The following is a 13205-nucleotide window of genomic DNA, read 5'->3' as shown; positions in this document are numbered from 1 at the left end:
GAAGGCCAGGTGTGTTTCAGTAATGACCCGAAATCAGGTCAGGCAGACACTATAATCAAGGCTGAATTCATCATCAAGATGAATGATCTGGTGAGAGATTATCAGTGTGTCACAATGTGAATGTTGGCATTGATTGTGGGGGCAAGTATTTGGAAAAGTGTGAACAATTGTGCACAACAGATAGGGTTCCCAGAAGGTGTGAGGGCTGTGGGTTGTGAAGCAGCTCAGAAAATAAGAAAAGGACCTGCTTACGGAGTGAGCACTACAACACCTGTTCTGGTATCATGAAGCCCCATTTTCCAGGAGTAGATTGTCCCTGGTGATGAGAGCTGGTGCCATCACTTCAAGCAAGAGAGAAAGCAGAACAGGATGCAAATGGAAGCATGCATTGTCACCCCTCCCTAAACTGTTCAGAGCTGTGCCTACAACAGGCAAGGTAATGCTTACCGTCGTTTTTGATGTCTGAGGTCTGATACTTATTGAATTCCTCAATCACAGAAAAACTGTTAAAAGTGACATGTACTTTGAGACACTTCACAGCCTCTGCAACTCCATCAAGAGCAGGCAGCTGGGATGCTCCATGGAGGGGGTCATTCTGCTCAACAATAACATGTGTCCACATGTTTTCAATGACACACAAATTGTAATGGCCAAGTTTAAGTGGGATCAGTTAGAGCATCCACCCTACAGCCTGGACATGTTGCCTTGCAAAAGCATATCTCAAAGGAAAATGCTTCAGTTCAGATGACAAACTGGAGGACACAGTGGTCTGGCTCCTGTCTCAGAGCCACAGGAATTCTGGGAACAGGGAATCCTGCAACTCATTAAACAGTGTGATAGTTATGCTCAGTCCTCCAGTGATTACTTTTGAATAAATATATCAATTATACTCACAGTGTTGTTTTGCACCTTTTCCTTTGAACACCTCTCATATGAGCACACTGGACCAGATCAGTACCTACAATTACAGTGGCAAAGTTAACTATTGTGTTGGGCACAAGATACAGTTCACACTTATACAAAAACATCACAGTTTGCATTTGGCACTGTGCTTTAGTAACTTATCAGAAAGTGTTGGAATTGTGTGAACAATATATTTCATGTGAGACAGCAGCAAAGTGCATCATCTGGAATGTAATAGAGCTCTCTGGTGCTATTGTATGCTCTGAGTTTTATGTGTGTAATGTAATGTTCCTTGGTTGTTGTATTCGATGTATTTTGCCTGGAAGTGTGAATATAGTTATTGGCACTAGATATCTTTTACTCACTATTACTTATTCAACTGTGTCGATTCTAATATAAAGGATCGCACTTCAATAGTTCATTCACTTCAGTTGATGTCCAACAATCACTAGTTTCTATGACAACATTCCCCACACTTGCTAACCGCAACACAGTTAATTTAATATGTTTCTTAATTACTGAAATCATTCAAAAGTCTTTAAACATTAATATTAATGAGTCTCACAGTTGTCAGTGCACATATTTTTGCCTGTAGAAATGTGCAAGATTGTGAATGAGCTAACAGAAGGTGCACCCAACATAGGTCTTATTGTGGGCTTTCAAACCACTAATTTTCGGTGACATCCAACTGCTTACAGACAGGTGTAAGAATAAACTGTTTACATGTATGAGCACCATATAGCAAATTAGGATAAAGCACATGAAATAATTATTTATTTAGTTAATCAATGCTGTATGTCATTTTGTACATAAAAAATAAAGTAACAAAAACGTGTTGTCAAAGTTCAGGATCTAACAATGATTATGATGAAAACTCTGATGGAAAATGGGGATACTTATGAACTTAAATGCAATTCAGTTAATTAGTTTCTGATAATTCAAAGTAAGTGGGACTGCTAGGCTTTCTATTGGTATCGGTCACTTTTCTGAAATATACCAATTAGCTCAGGGTTTTGCATGTTGCAGACTATAGTATTTTCTAATTATGAGAGCCCTAATGAAGCGTAATTATATCGGTGTAGACAGAAGAACCAGAATAATAATCTGAACCATATATTAAAGAGAATTAAGTGTTTCATACCAGTAGATAAAAATACTGAAAATAAGATAAAAATCATTTTAAAAATTGGTTATTTTTGTGAGTAGAAAAAAATAACGAATTGGAAGAATCCACCTACTATGTCACAAGTTGTTTCCATTATCTCAGCTCCATCTTAGTGGAGCTGAGCTCTGAATGTGCTTTTTCTGGAAATGTTACAGACAATCTACTGTACTAGCTTAAATTGGCCTTTATATAGTGTTGCCTGTTATCTAATATATAGTGGTGCCTGTTATCTAATATTTAAATGTGAGACAGAAGAAATACGTCAATCTAGAATGTGGTATCAGCATATGCTGACTGCTCACTGCTCCTTGATGATTGGCTGCTATATATAGTAGAAGTGTTGAAAGCACAATAGCTTTCTGGACTGTTTTAGCCAAAGCATGTTTAAGTTACGACCATGGAAAAGGTAACTAAAACTAACTTTTGACTACTAACTGCGAGATTTGGTGTCCATGCCACATGTGCTGCATTGTTATGTCTCTCTTTATGTGCTGGGTGCTGAATACTTCCAATGTGCTTACCATTTCTCACTTTTATAAATTGTTCCACATCTTGGGTAGGCACTAGGAGTGTTAGGAATATTTATTTACAATATTTACACTATGTGATCAAAAGTATCAGGACACCCCCAAAAACATATGTTTTTCATAATAGGTGTATTGTGTTGCCACTAACTGCCAGGTACTCCATATCAGCACCTCAGTAGTCATTAGACATCGTGAGAGAGAAGAATGGGGCACTCCGCGGAACTCACAGACTTTGAATGTGGTCAGGTGATTGGGTGTCACTTGTGTCATACGTCTGTACGCAAGATTTCCACACTCCAAAACATCCCTGAGTGCACTGTTTCCAATGTGATAGTGAAGTGGAAATGTGAAGGGACACGTACAGCACAAAAGCGTACAGGCCGGCCTTGTCTGTTGACCGACAGAGACCGCTGATAGTTGAAGAGGGTCATAATGTGTAATAGGCATATATCTATCCAGACCATCGCACAGGAATTCCAGGCTGCATCTGGATCCACTGCAAGTACTGTGACAGTTAGGCGGGAGGTGAGAAAACTTGGAATTCATGGTTGAGCGGCTGCTCATAAGCCACACATCACACCGGTAAATGCCAAACGACGCCTTGCTTGGTGTAAGGAGTGTAAACATTGGATGATTGAAAGTGGAAAAACGTTGTGTAGAGTGACGAATCATGGTACACAATGTGGCGATCTGATGGAAGGGTGTGGGTATGGCAAATGCCCGGTGAATGTCATCTGCCAACAGTAAAATTCAGAGGCGGCGGTATTATGGTGTGGTCATGTTTTTCATTGAGGGGGCTTGCACCCCTTGTTTTTTTTGCATGGCACTATCACAGCACAGGCCAATGATGTTTTCAGCACCTTCTTGTTTCCCACTGTTGAAGAGAAATTCGAGGATGGTGACAGCATCTTTCAACACGATCGAGCACCTGTTCATAGTGCATTGCCTGTGGCAGAATGGTTACACGACAATAACATCTCTGTAATGGACTGGCCTGCACAGAGTCCTGACCTGAATCCTATAGAACACCTTTGGGATGTTTTGGAATGTCAGGCCTCACCGACTGACATCAATACCTCTCCTCAGTGCAGCTCTCCATGAAGAATGGGCTGCCATTCCCCAAGAAATCTTCCAGCATTTGATTCAACTTATGCCTGCGAGAGTGGAAGCTGTCATCAAGGCTAAGGGTGGGCCAACATCACATTGAATTCCAGCATTACAGATGGAGGGCTCCACGAACTTTCATTTTCAGCCAGGTGTCTGAATACTTTTGATCACATAGTGTAAGTGCACATATTCTTTTACATAGAGACATATTAAAAACTGCATCCTTTTTGCTGTCACGCAGTTCATAAATGGTTGTCATAGATATGCAACAAGTCAAAAGAAGTCCATCACACAGGAATTCCAGACTGCATCAGGATCCACTGGAAGTACTGTGAGACTGAGCCAGGAGGTGAGAAAACTTGGATTTCATGGTCGAGCGGCTCATCATAAACCACACATCACACCGGTAAATGCCAAACGATGCCTCGCTTGGTGTAAGGAGTGTAAACATTGGGCGATTGAAAGTGGAAAAACATGTACAGTGACGAATCATGATACACAATGTGGCAATCTGATGGCAGGGTGTGGGTATGGCGAATGCCCAGTGAACGTCACCTGCCAGCATATGTAGCACCAACAGTAAAATTTGGAGGCAGTGGTGTTGTAGTGTGGTCATGTTTCTCATGGAGGGGGCTTGCACCCCTTGTCGTTTTGTATGGCACTATCACAGCACAGGCCTGCATTGATGTTTTAAGCACCTTCTTGCTTCCCACTCTTGAAGAGCAATTTGGGGATGGCGACTGCATCTTTCAACATGATAGAGCACCTGTTCGTAATGCACAGCCTGTGGCAACAATAACATACCTGTAATTAATGGACTGGCCTGCAAAGAGTCCTGACCTGAATCCTATAGAACATATTTGGGATGTTTTGGAATGCGGATTTCATGGCAGGCCTCACCGACTGACATCAGTGCAGCACTCCATGAAGAATAGCCTGCCATTCCCCAAGAAACCTTCCAGCACGATTGAACATATGCCTGTGAGAGTGGAAGCTGTCATCAAGGCTAAGGGTGGGCCAACACCATATTCAATTCCAGCATTACCGATGGAGGGGGGCACGAACTTGTAAGTCATTTTCAGATTTTCAGCCAGGTATTATGGTGTGCTGAAAAGTAATTCTTTGAATTTTTTATGTAAAAACTCTTAAAGCTATTTAAATTAATCAAACATTATTTACGTTCTAGCAACTTTATTCTTCATGTCTACAAATTTATTTCTCGACATAGTTACCTGGCAATTAACACATTTCTCTCAATAAGAGACCAGTTTGTTGATACCATTACTGTAGAATGTTTGACTTTGTTGACAGAGGCACAACCTCACCTCTGCTTGCACCTCTTCATCACTATCAAAATGAAGTAGTCAAAGGTGTTTAAGTTTTGGACACTGATGAAACTTGAATGGGACCAAGCAGGACTGTACAGAGGATGATCAATAACAGGGAACCTGAGGTGTCAGACTGTGGCAGATGTCGCAACACTTGTGTGTGGCATGGCATTATCGTACTGAAGGAGAGAATGTTCATGTGTGGATGAACACTTTGAATTCAAAACTTGATTACAGCTCACTGTCTCTCATTATGTTACACACTGCCATGTCACATGCTGCAATTCTGAGCTCTCTAGCAGCAGAAGAGTGTAAAAAGTAGACATGAAGAATAAAGATGTAGAACACTAATAATGTTTGTTTTATTTAAAAAGCTTTAAGAGTTTTCGCATTAAAATTTGGAAGGATTATGTTTGAGTACACCTTCATACAATACACTCTGACAGCAAAATGTTTACATACAAAATCTACAAAAACTGATCATTTATACTGAAATGTCATCTGTGGAATTTGGAGAAAACTACAAAAGTGGTGAAATTCCAGGAAAAGTACTGACATCAAACCGATGATTTAATTGTTACTGTACACTGAAATACCATCTGTTGGATTTAGAGCAAATGCAAAGTTGTGATGACTGTCTGCCAGGAGCACTGGAATCAAATGATTCTATTATTACGTCATAGATCAATAATAACAAACATATCAACAATATTAGGAAAAGGATGGTTTGTTACTCACTGTAAAGATGACCCATTGAGTTGCAAGCAGCACAACAAAAAGACTGTTACACATTAAGGCTTTGGTCAAAGCCTTCGTCGCACATTGACACCAGCAAGCACACCTCAATCACATATGGCCACTACCACCATCAGCTGTGACCAGAATGCAATTTTCGTATGAATAACAATCTGGAGTGGCACAGGGAAAGGTGAGTTTACCAGGGTGTGGCTAGGGGGAGAGGAGAGAATAGCACTTGCTGGCAGGGTGTGCAGGGCTAGAGACTTCCAAGTGAAACATCAGAAATGGAGTGTGAGGGGAAAATGGGGAGCAGGAAAGGAGAGGAGTGGAAAAGTGGAAAGGACAGGCAGGTGCATTGGCAGGGAGCAGCACACAAAGAGGGTGAGGGAATGTAATGGAGGAACTAATACAATGAGAGGGCGAAAACTGTTGGGTGGAACACATAAGGTCAGTAGGTTACTGTAAGTTGAGGCCGGAATAATTTTGGGAGTGGAGAATGTCCTGTAACGATAACTCCCATCTGTGAATTTCATAAAAGCTGGCACTGGGGGTGAGGATCTAGATGGCCTGGGTTGTGAAGGTGGACATCCAACATCTACTCGTGGTTTCACTGTCCTTCAGTCAATTACCAATATGTTCACAACAGCATGCGAATCTGGGCCATAACAATCTGCTCCTTGCCAGAGTCTCTTGTGTTAGGTGAATCCCCCCATTTATGGCCCACATGACCACATGAATCCTCATTCATCACTACTGTGATGACATACTTTCCTTATTGTATGTTTGCAGCACCACCAGGCAGCATTCAGCCTCATGGTGGACTGTGGTCGTAATTTTTAAGCTTGTCAGTGTATGTGCTTCTGTCAAGAAATTCACCTTTGGGGTGGAAGGAGTTGGTCATCCACAAAACTCATAGGCTCATACTAAAGTGTACCATATTAGTAAGTAAACTATTTTTTAATGAGATTTCCAAATTACAACCTGAATAAGAGTAGTCTTATCATAGTGTGAGAAGTGACACAACACTTAGTATCATAAACAGGTCTTATTGAATATGTTAAATCTGTAAATTCTCACATTCTTGTATACTTCTCATTCATATGAACTCAACTAAATATCAGTGACTGCACTACAGATCCCTGAAGTATATGACCTCAGAAAGAATCATGAAGTTCTAAAATCAGACTTTACATCTTGTTTAGGATTCAGTTTTCATTCCTGAGCTATTAGGTGGCAAACATTAGATGAAAAAAGCTTTACATACATTGTATTTTAATGTTACTTATCACATTGTTTGAAGCAACAGGATGGTGTGCTTTGTTTCAAAGTCCACTGTGTTTCATTTTTATTTTTTGAATGAGTGGATTACAACAAATTTATGCTCAGCTGTGCCCTTGATATAAGTTATTTATAAGTGGAAGGACAAAAATACAACTAATAGAAGCTAATCAATTATTGACAAAATTATTTAATTGGATAGATAAAAAATCTACTCACCAAGTGGTGGCAGAACACACACATAAAAGACGGTTGTCATTGGCAAGCTTTTGGAGGCAGTGACTCTTTCTTCAGGTGGAAGGGTCGAAGGGGAAGGAAGGAGGGTGAAAGAAACAGACTGGAGAGGTCTAGAAAAAGGATAGATTTTGGGAAAGTCAACCAGAATCACAGGTCAGGGGAGACTTACTGTATGATATGAGAAGGAAAGACTGATTGTTGGGGACTGCATTGGATGAGATTTGATAACCTGAGAGCTTAAAGGTGGAATACAGGGTACTATGCAGACAGAGATTGCTGCTATAACATCATGCATGATGTTTAAGCATATTACCCTGTCTTCCACCTTTAATCTCTCAGATTTTCAAACCTCCACTGATGCAGTCTACAACAATCAGTGTTTCCTTCTCATCCTGCATGGTAAGTCTCCCCTGACCTACGGTTCTGGGTAACTTTCCCAAAATCTACCCCTTTTCCTAGATCTCTCCAGTCCTTTTCCTTCACCCTTCTTCCTTCCCTGTCAACCCTTCTGCCAGAAGAAGGAGCCACTGCCTCCGGAAGCTTGCCAGTTACAACTGTCTTTTATGTGTGTTTTCTGCTGCCACTTGGTGGGTAGATATTTTATCTATCCAATTAAATAACTTATAGAAACTGTACTATACTTTTTCTCTTCCCTGATGATGACACAAATCATAGTCATAACTGTACTTTGACGTTTTGTAGTCCTTACAGAATAGTATAGAAATGTAGACATAAACAGTTGTATGAAGATGTATAGTTAAAAACTGATTTTGAAAACTGAACAGTTGTGCAGTAAGTTTCTATTTCAACTATAACGTCTTACCTATGTGTGGTACAAAAACAATCTTTGTTTCAGATTCTTGTGAGAGATTGCATAGCAGGTTTATTAGTAAACTTGTCCATCCAAAATTTTAAGGAAGTTGAAGGTATGCTACACCAAATATTATATCAAGTAGGCATAGAAAGAACTTGTTCTGTTTTATTTGTAAAGACATCATGAATGATTTATTCTAATGTTTAATTTGTCTTAAGAATGAAAAGATAAGAAACTATGCTCTCCTTGCTATGATGACACATTCTGGGTGCTGTTGTTTGTAATATGGGTCATAAATGAATTTGCCTCAGAGTAATACAATTAAAAACTGAAAAAGTCAGACAGAAAAATGGACTAAATAAACACTATTTGCCAGACAAAGAATCTGGCTGACTGACTAACGAGTAGCTCATTTCAGCATTTTTGGACTCCACTGACAGCTTGTATGCGCACTGTACAAAATACAGTAAAGGGCAGGAAACTTATCACATGCACTTTGTATCTACAGATTCAAGAGAAATAACTGGAAACAAACTTTCAGAATTTATTTCCTTTGTAACAACAAGAGCAAACTTATTTTGGAAGGTTGTTATAAACATATGAGGGATACTTTGAATGTTTTGAGGAGATTACACAGTATCCTGAGAAACTTACCTTAACATCTTCACAGAGTACTTGTCTTCAAATTGTATTAATTGGACCAACTTCTCAAACCACTAGGTAAATTATCCTTATATGTAAATTGAAGGTGGAGTGGGGAGAAAGGACAGGAAATGGAAGGGTAAGAAGGGACTATTGATGTCAGCTGCATCGGGACTTTACACAGAATTAGTGGAAATGAGTGAAAATGTATGCTAGACTGGGTCAAACCAAGGATCTCCTGCTTACTGGGTAATTATGTTAACCACTTCAACACCCACACACATGTCTGTCACAACTGTGCAGGCTGTCTCAGCACACCTCTCAGCCAACCCACTCTCCCACCAAGTGCCACCTATCCCCAGTCCCTGTCCATGTCCTTCCTCTCATCATTGCTGATTCTGCCTAAAATCATGATGCAGCTTCCCTTTCCTTTCCTTTCCCTTCTCCCTCTCTGCATTCAATTTACATATAGTGTATCACAGCTGCAGATTCCGTGTGGTGTCTGTTCTTTCAGACATGTCAGAAAGAGTGGATACAACTCATTCATGTGATTGAATTATCCTTCACAGGACTTCAGACCCAGGAGTCCTCCTTACACAAACACAACCAATTTCAAGTGTTCAAAATTATGTGAATGATTTTTGCAGTGTAGTGTCGTCAAGAAATGTTTGTGGTCAGGTACATTGCCATATTGTAAAAAAATCTCATATTTGGTCAATGCCCTGTGGAGTCTTCAAAATCTAATGGAGAGAACTCAAACATACCAACCTGTGATCACCCTTTTACATTCTTTGATTGTAATGGTGCAAATTAGTTCACTTGTAAGTGAAATAATTGACACCATTCTTCTTCATTTTTCTTTTGTTTTTCTGTTTACTTCTGTTGCATAAGCATATTCATGGAAAATCTAAACACATATTTGCTACTTTATTTGAGGTCTTCTCCAGTTATGAAGCTGAATGTCAATTTTTCCTACTAAAATCAAACCTATCAGTGACCTGTTGACACCATTCAAAAGTCTCAGCCTCCTAATCCTGATTTTCATGACAGTGTTCTGCTCAAATGAAGAGCTTTCTGACATGTAGACTCTCACATAAGAGGGAAGATCAGAAAGTAATGCACAATGATTTTATTACCAAAAAGTAAATAGGTAACAAAACAAAAAAAAATCACAGATGAACTTACATCTTTTACCTACTTTTCTACATAGTCTCAACACATTTCTCCCATCATGGTACCAGTTTCATATGCCCTGCTTGGAGAAGACCGTTTGGTTGGAGTAGAGCCAACTGCGGACTGCTGATTACACTTCTGCATCTGTCACAAAGTGTTGGCCAGGAATTTCTTCATGGAACCAAACAGATGAAAGTCTGATGTTGCAAGGGCCAGACTCTGTGGTGGATGCTGGAGCACCTCCCACACAAATATGGCAGTTTTCTCACAAATAGGAGCAGCAACATGGGGACAAGCATAGTCATGAAAAAGTTTGACACTGTCAGCATTAATGTTGTGGCATTTGTCATAAAGGGCAGCAACTTAACCAAAGTTTTAATATAGGCAGCATAATTCACAGTGGTCTTGTTTTCAGCAAAGTCCAGCAATAGTGCACCATGCATCTCCCAGAACACTGTCACAAGCACTTACCTAGTAGACTGAGTCATGTTGAAGTTTTTTGTAGTGGGGAACCTGCATGTTTTCAACCCCATAGAGGCCTGCTTGGTTTCGGGTGTGTAGTGATATACCCACGACACATCACCAGTGATGAGTCCTATCACAAAATTATGCCCCTTCTTTGGCATAACATGGTAAATGATCCAAGCTTATCATAATTTGCCCTTGTGGTTATCTTTCAAGTTCTTAGTCACCCAGCAGGCACCAACTTCACAAAATTTTAATGTGTCATGAAGAGTATCATACCTCACACCATAGGAAATGTTGAACTGCTGTGGTAAGATTTGCACTTGCACACACTGGTTGTTCAAAATTGCTGCCTTAATGGCTCTGACATTCCGTGGGGTTCCAGCTGTTACCAGCTGCCAGAGTGTGGTGAATCATTAAGGTTCACCCTACCCTCTTGGAAGAATGCACACCACCTGGAGACACTGTTGTGGTCCATACAGTCATACCCATACAGGTCACTCACTTGTATGTGAATTTCACTTGAATTATGCCCAATGGCCCACAAATATGAAACAACATCTCACTGCTCTTCACAAGTTGACGACAGTAATATGTGTATCACATTTGTTACATAGTTCAGGCTTCTCTTGCTAGAGCTGCGCATGAAAATAAAACTTCAAACTATATCATCATAAAATTTCAACATTCCAGCTTTAATACCAGGGGAGAAAAAAATTATTGTGCTTTACTTCCCATTCCTATCTCATAATACCGTACAGATGGCTGACAACCCAGTTCTAGGAGTAGGTGTCTTCTTCAGTAAATTTGCTGAACAGAAGGACAGCTCCTTCAATAGTGCCTGTTGCTGAGTGTCCAGACTGAATTTTACTTTCAAGCAAAAAATCCAGTCAACCTCAGTTCACTGAGCAAAGAAAGACTGTGGCCAAGGAAAGAGGAGAATCACAAACTGTCATATGCTCAGCACACTGCTCTTTTCTATTGTATTCAACAAGAGCAATTTTGGAGCACTGCAAAGTCAAAATCAGCAGTGCTCTGCATATTTATAAGCACAAAAGTAACAGCAGAACTGCACAAGTTTGGCTCATTGCAATGGTGTCGCAGAGAACAGAGTACTGACTTGAGTGGGTGATGTTGGCAAAATATGCAGGAAGTTACTCAAGAACTGGCATTCTTCTTCTCCATTACTGAATAATAGGATATTATATGTGGCATTCAGATCCTGCAGGACAAATTTGTCCACTTTTGCAAGGTGCTCCAGTGATTCCTACTGAACTGACACCAACTTGCTATTTAACTAGTCCTCCTTTGTTGCTGAGACTGCTTCATGAGCAGTTACTGGGATCTCATCTGGGGCCTGGTGCATGTTGTTGTCTAAGGTGAAAAATGTATTTTTGTTTTGCCTATTGAAGTTAGTCTCATGGTTAGGAGCAGTAAAGTGTCAGCATTCACAAGTTGCACTGTGGGCCAGTATCAGTTTTTGTAAATGTAACTGCTGAAGTATAGTGCTCACCACTGCAGTTGTTATGCCATCTTTTCTCATAATGAAGAGCATGGGGCAAAAAGAGTTATTAGTGCCTTGTGAACTGTCACTAAATGAAATTTTATTGCTTACAAATATGTATGAAATTTTTACACCCCATAAATAATTGCTAGCACCTCTTTCTCAACTTCAAAAACAACATTGAGCTATTGGCAGAAACTTCATGCCAACTATATTGGATGTTCCATGCCGCTGGCTTGTTTGTGTAACTGAAGAGCCCTATTCTGTACTGCTGCAAGTCAGTCACCAGAGTAACAACCTTGCTCATTGGGAATGTTGATGAACATGAAACAGATTGTTCATACTTTTTATATTCAAGAAGACTATGTGGCATGACTAGACGAGCAACTAATACCTGGTTTGTGAAACCAGTATAGTGGAGAAGTGATCTTGGCCACCTGGCATGTATGTTGTTGTTGTTGTTGTCTTCAGTCCTGAGACTGGTTTGATGCAGCTCTCCATGCTACCCTATCTGGTCCAAGCTTCTTCATCTCCCAGTACTTACTGCAACCTACATCCTTCTGAATCTGCTTAGTGTATTTATCCCTTGGTCTCCCTCTATGATTTTTACCCTCCAATGCTAAATTTGTGATCCCTTGATGACTTAGAACATGTCCTACCAACTGGTCCCTTCTTCTAGTCAAGTTGTGCCACAAACTCCTCTTCTCCCCAATTCTGTTCAATACCTCCTCATTAGTTATGTGATCTACCCACCTAATCTTCAGCATTCTTCTGTAGCACCACATTTCGAAAGCTTCTATTCTCTTCTTGCCCAAACAATTTATCGTCCATGTTTCATTTCCATACATGGCTACACTCCATACAAATACTTTCAGAAACGACTTCCTGACACTTAAATCTATACTCGATGTTAACAAATTTCTCTTCTTCAGAAACGCTTTCCTTGCCACTACCAGTCTACATTTTATATCCTCTCTACTTTGACCATCATCAGTTATTTTGCTCCCCAAATAGCAAAACTCCTTTACTACTTTAAGTGTCACATTTCCTAATATAACTCCCTCAGAATCACCCGACTTAATTCGACTACATTCCATTATCCTCATTTTGCTTTTGTTGATCATCTTATATCCTCCTTTAAAGACACTGTCCATTCTGTTCAACTGCTCTTCCAAGTCCTTTGCTGTCTCTGACAGAATTACAATCTCACTGGCAAACCTCAAAGTTTTTATTTCTTCTCCATGGATTTTAATACCTACTCCGAATTTTTCTTTTGTTTCCTTTACTGCTTGCTCAATGTACAGACTGAATAACATTGGGGAGA

At 40.1% G+C, this 13205-nt stretch overlaps 1 protein-coding gene across 1 annotated transcript in view; it reads left to right on the top strand.

Annotated features, from left to right (window-relative positions):
* The window catches only part of LOC126485090 (uncharacterized), a 157112-nt gene that overhangs the window by 59758 nt on the left and 84149 nt on the right, over positions 1 to 13205 (top strand). The window contains exon 6 of the mRNA XM_050108696.1: positions 8140 to 8209. Coding sequence (XP_049964653.1) covers positions 8140 to 8209 — 70 coding nt within the window. The remainder of the gene's footprint in view (positions 1 to 8139; positions 8210 to 13205) is intronic.

The sequence above is a fragment of the Schistocerca serialis genome, chromosome 6 (genome assembly GCF_023864345.2).
Source record: "Schistocerca serialis cubense isolate TAMUIC-IGC-003099 chromosome 6, iqSchSeri2.2, whole genome shotgun sequence".
Classification (NCBI taxonomy): domain Eukaryota; kingdom Metazoa; phylum Arthropoda; class Insecta; order Orthoptera; family Acrididae; genus Schistocerca; species Schistocerca serialis.
The sequence above is the reverse complement of the archived record's forward strand: the minus strand, read 5'-3'. Positions and strand labels throughout refer to the sequence as shown.